Source organism: Rousettus aegyptiacus, unplaced genomic scaffold, assembly GCF_014176215.1.
Source record: "Rousettus aegyptiacus isolate mRouAeg1 unplaced genomic scaffold, mRouAeg1.p scaffold_m13_p_9, whole genome shotgun sequence".
Lineage (NCBI taxonomy): Eukaryota > Metazoa > Chordata > Mammalia > Chiroptera > Pteropodidae > Rousettus > Rousettus aegyptiacus.
Window position 1 is genome coordinate 35830542 of NW_023416312.1, and position 5992 is coordinate 35836533.

The following is a 5992-nucleotide window of genomic DNA, read 5'->3' on the forward strand; positions in this document are numbered from 1 at the left end:
GACCCTAATCCTATTGATGACCAATCTTCATTTCTCCCTGGAGTTTGGTTCACAAATGTTTGCCCTCTTATCAATTCCAGAAGATTTCTCAGCTTATGTTTATGTAGGAAAATAAAAAGTAATTAGCCCTTGATTTTGGATCAAGTTGAGCAATAGATGCAAAAATCAGAAAGGGAGGAAAAAATGTTAGTCTTGCTTTCAGTACAGTTAGAAGTGAAAATGTAGCTTGGGCAGGAGACCACAATGGACTTCCACTCTTCCCAAATCAGACTTTTGAAGCTACCTGGGGGAAGATTTGAAGTTGCAAAGACACTTACCCAGCCAGTTATACTGAATATCTCAGGAAGCTTCACAGTTCAATGAGTGCAGAGAATACAAATGTCCACAAGGATGAGACAACAGATGTTCAGCTACATTTAACCTATCAACATCATGCAAGATAAAAATATGTACCAATGTATATCAGACTTTACTCTTCTCACTAATAGAATAAATCGAGTATTCTCCTATGGCTAGAAAGCAGTTAAACAGTTGGAGAGGAGGGCAAATGTTTCTTCCACTAAGGTCTGACTGGGTAGAGTTCCTTTTTTTTTTTTGGCCGGGCAAAAGCATGCGGAAAGGGAGAAGATGATTTTTACAAATTGGAAAGTAATCAAAACTTTATGTGTGAACAGATTTTACAAATAGTCTCACATTTTTGGCAAATTTCAAGATGATCTCTAAGATGTTTTTACCAAATCGTAGACATAGATATGGAAATCATCATCAAATTTGAGGAGGTACACAGAGGGCTTTGTTTCTACCTGATAAATGACCATGCCAGCTCTCTTGGAACCATCATCTTTGGCATATTCCACCTGTTTTCCTATTAGGATGTCTACAACTTCTCCTGGCTCCCTCTCTGCAGGAAGAGAATCATTGGAATCAGGAAGGATGCGTAAGTCGCCATCTTTATAATCATCTAAGAGCTGGGACATATATAATACAGGATCTTTCTCATAGGTAACATAAAACCATATTTTCATGACAGGTGCCTGAGCTGAGACCATCTGTCTCCATTCATTTTTGGAACCTTCTTCTGTCTCAAAAATATGTTCCACTGCTTTGCCAATCATAATTTCTGTTAAGTATGTATTACTGAGTCTAAATGATGCAACTTTATTAGGAAAGATTTCAAGCAATGACAGTCTTTCATCTCTGTGCAATCGCAATCCATAAACACAGTCAAATCCATCATATTTGATAAGATACAGAGAAGGATTTACAGGTGCCTGATCCAAAACCATTCCCTTCCACTGGGTTAGAGGTTCATCTCCTTCTTTCCATCCATGCCGAATTCTGCAGCCCACGATATTATTCTGTGGCTGGGAGGTGGGTCTGCTCCTATGCTTCTTGTGTACAGCCTTTCTTTTCATCACAGTAACATCACAGACACTTGCGCCTGTTCAGGACCGTTGCCCTGCAGCCGCCTGACCGAACTGGGTCTTCATACCTGGGAGCAGCACAGTAGCAAGGCAGGTCAAGACAGAAAAATAAGAAAAAATAAATTCAGTGTATGAAATGGTGAGCTTTGTCTCCTAATTAGCGCACTTTGTGCACCCACGCCTAAATTTTACCCGAAAGCTACACGGGAAAGCTGGTAATCAAGGCATCCTGGTGCATGCCTGCAGTAACCTTTCCCCCTAGATCGTTCCAGCTACGCTAGAGCGATGAAGTTGCAGTTAGGGTCAAAATAATAGGGGGCACCCCCTATTCCTCCTGTCCAGGGTCCAGTATTGTCCATGTCAAGTGGCACGGAGCTCCCAAGGCCAGGGATCACAGGTTTCATGTGCCTAAATAGAACACCTAGCTCCTGCCTTCTCTGTGAGCCTGGGGGCAGAGAGGGGTCAGAAAGTCGCTGAACTGGGAGCTTGCAAGATCTCAGAGAGGAGATTCCGTAGGCGAGGAGCGTGCCTAGGAGGGTGGCGAGGTAAGCGAAGAGGATTGGCGGCGGTGTCTCCAGCACTGAGCTTGCAGACCCTCTGAGGCGGAGGCACCTCTGTTACATCCGGTTCCTAACAGCCCCGACTGCAGCAGCAGTCTCCTCGGTCTTTATGTAGCGTCGCTTCCTGCCAGCGGAGAGGTCTCCTTGCCTAATACCGTGCGTCCCTCTCCCCCTACTCTCACACCATCCTCTGCCCTGCGCTTGGGAAGTGCTTCTTGGTTTCCAGCCCCGCGCCTTTCCAAAATCTGGAGCAGCCTGACCCACAACCCACCTCCCCAATCACTTAGTGTCCCCTTTTCCTATTCAGGGTCCCTAGGCTCCATACCACCACCTCACCCCCACCTTAGTGCCCCTGCCCCATATGCTTTCCATCTTTCAGGAATTCTCCCTTTCCTTTTTTGGTGCCCTTATTAATCAAGTACTGAAGCCTGCTTTTCCTGTCATTTAAGAGGATATGAAGTAGAATGAGAGAAATACGCTAGTGCTTAGTCTGCCATTTTGACCCAGTCTCTAGGTAATTTTTACTGATTGGTCATTTCTGGCCTTTACATATTGAGGATATTTTTACCTTCGTTTTCTCTTTTTCTCTTTCTTTTTCACCGATTGCAAAAGAATTGCATGCACAATGTGGGCGTGATGTAAAATTCAGAAAATTTACACGAAGAAAATAATCAAGTGTAAGCTCATCTCCCATTGCCCACAGTTCACAGCAAAATATTAACACTTTCCATTGCCTTTTTGATTAGCGCTTACAAAGCTGGGATAATTTTGAATATGTATTGTCATGGTATGTCCTTTTCCATATAGAATAAACTTCAGCTCACTTTATTAGATATTGTCTGAAACATGTTTTGTAGTAGCTTCAGTAAAATCAGTGTAAGGATATTTTCATAATTTAACCATTCCCTCCAATCTTCAGATGTTTAGGTTTTAAAACAAAAGCTTATAAGTGATGTTTGTATATGAATTATTAATCTGTTCTCTTGAACAGACCTAGACACAAACTCGTAATCAAAACAATTACCATAATTCTAATAAGAATTTAGTATTTTAACACTGTGAGATTATAAATCTATGGAGAAAGACTTGTGTTATAAGTGATTCAGCCATTTTTTATTACGGCCATCTCAGTGGGTGTGAAGTAGCTTTGGAAAAATGTCTATTCAAATTCCTTGTTCATTTTTAAATTGGTTTGTCTTTTGTTGCTGTTGTGTTATGTATAAATTCTGGATGTAAGATCCTTATCAGATACACTATTTGCAAATATTTTCTCCCTTTCTGGGGTTTGTCTTTCGAATTTCTTGACTGTTTTGTGTGTGTGTGTGTTTCTGTGTACAAAAGTTTTATAGTTTGTTAAAATCTAATTATGTATTTTTTGTTTATTGTTTGTTTTTTTGACGTCATTTAATGTTTTCAGCTCTTATATTTATGTCTTTGATCCATTTTGAGTTACTTGTTATGTTTGATGTGATGAAGGAGGCCAAATTCATTATTTTGCCTATGGATATCCGCTTGTCCCAGAACCCTTTGTCAAAGAGACAATTCTTAGCCCATTTAATTAAATGTCTTGGTACCTTTGTGGAATGTAACTAACCATAGATATATAGGTTTATTTCTGGGCTCTCAATTTTATCCCACTATTTTATATATAAATATATCTTCTCCCAGTGCCACACTTTTTTGATTATTGTAGCTGTGTAATAAGTGTTGAAATTGGGAAGTGAGAGTTCTTCAAATGTGGTATTTTTCAAGATTATTTTGGCTGACCATGGTCCCTTTTAATATCATATGAATTTTAGGACTGACTTTCCCTTTTCTGAAAAAAGAGGCCATTAGAATTTTCATAGAGGTCGTGCTGAATCCTTAAATCAATTTAGAGAGTATTGTCATTTCAACAATATTGACTCTTCCAGGTGTTCCATGAATATTAGGTATCTTTCAATTTATGTAGGTTTTTAAAAAAATTCTTTCAACAATGTTTTTTAGTTTTGGTTAAATATATTTATAAGTTATTTTATTCATTTTAATCTAATTGTAAATGGAATTGTTTTCTCAATTTCCTTTGTGAATCATGCAGTGTTGGTGTATATAAATGCAATCAATTTTTGTGCATAGATATTGTATTCTGAAATTTGGCTGAATTCTTTTAATAGTTTTTCATGGATCCTTCAAGATTATCTAATATATAAGATGATGTCATCTGTGAATAGAGATAGTTTTGCATCTTCCTTTTTTAATCTAGATGTCTTTTATTTATTTTTCTTGCTTAATTTTCTAATGCAGACATCTCTTATTTAATCTAGATGTCTTCTATTTATTTTTCTTGCTTAATTTTCTGGGCTAGAACTACTAGTACAATGCTTAATAGAAATGGTGAAAAGAAATATCATTGTTGTCTTCTTAATCTTTGAGGAAGATCATTGTTTCACTATTGAATATGAGGTTAACTGCATTTTTCATACATGTCTTTTATTATGTTGAGGAAGTTCCCTTATTCTTTGTTTGTTGACTGCTTTCTATTATAAAAGGATGTTGGATTTTGTCAAATGCCTTTTCTTTATAGACTTAGATTTTCATGTGTTTTTTAAACAACTTTATTGAGATACCCTTGACATATCACAATTGTATATATTTAAGGTGTACAACTTGATATATATCCCTCTCTATATATCTTTATATGTAGAGAGAGATATATATAGTGAAAGGATCACCACAATCAAGTTAAATAACTCATTTATCACATCTACATAGTAATCCGTGTATTTGAATGGATGAGTGTATGTGGATGTGTGTGCACGTGTGGTGCAAATGTTTGTTTGTTTTTCATACTGTTGGATGTATTATGTTCATTGATTTTATTTTAGAATTTTTAATTTGTTAAAATAGACATATCATAAAAATTACCGTTTTAATTATTTATATGTGTACAACTCAGTGGCATTAAGTACATACATATTGTTGTACAATCATCACTACTATCCATTACCAGAACTTTTTTATTATTACAAAGTGAAAATAGGTACCCACAAAAAAATAATTCCCTGTTACTTCCTCCCTCTGCACCTGGTGAACTCTTTTGTCCTTTCTGATTCCAAACGAGTTGGATCACAAAATATTTGTCCTTTCTTGTCTTTTAACTTAGCATAATAAAGTTTATGTATCAGAATTTAATTTTTTAAAGTCTGAATAATATTTTGTTTTGCACATATATACCACATTTTGTCACTTCATCTATTGATGGACATTTGGATTGTTTCCAACTTTTGGCTGTTTTGAATAATAATGCTATGAACATTGGTGTACAAGCATCTGTTCGAATTCCTGCTTTAAATTATTTGGGGTATTTACTAAAGAGTAGAATTGCTGGATTATATGATAATTAATGTTTAACTTTTTAAGGAATTACAAAACTTTTTGTCACAGTGGCTGCACCATTATACACTCCCACTGACAATGCAAAAAGATTCCAATTTCTCCACATCCTAGTCCATAGCTGTTATTTCTTGATATTTTTGTTGTTGTTATAGCCATTCTATTGGGTGTGAAATGGTATCTCATTGTGCTTTTCTTTTGCATTTCCCCAATAAATAATGATTCTGAGCATCTTTTCATATTATTACTGGCCTTTTGTATCTATTCTTTGGAGATATATCTATTCAAGTCACTTGTACATTTTTTTAAAGTTGGGTTTTTATTGTTGAGTTATCAGAATTCTTTATACATTCTGGATATTAATTTCTTATCAGATATACAATTTGAAATATATTTTTTCATTCCAGAGGTTCTTATTTCAACTTTTTGATAGTGTTCTTGGTTGCACAAAAGTTTTTAAACATTTTTTATTAAAATATAGTTAATGTAGAATATTATATTAGTTTCAGGTGTGCAATATAGTTATTCAACCTTTATGTACCTAACGAAGTGATCACCACAATTAAGTCTTGTAACCATCTGAGACTGTACGATGTTATTACAATATTATTATTATTGTTACTATTATTTTATTAT

At 35.8% G+C, this 5992-nt stretch overlaps 1 protein-coding gene across 1 annotated transcript; it reads right to left on the reverse strand.

The window, feature by feature from the left end:
• Positions 1–719: 719 nt before the first annotated feature.
• Positions 720–1490, reverse strand: LOC107507960 (spindlin-3). Its single transcript, XM_036227297.1, is given in 1 exon segment — positions 720–1490. A coding segment is annotated over 1 exon segment (771 nt).
• Positions 1491–5992: the final 4502 nt, after the last annotated feature.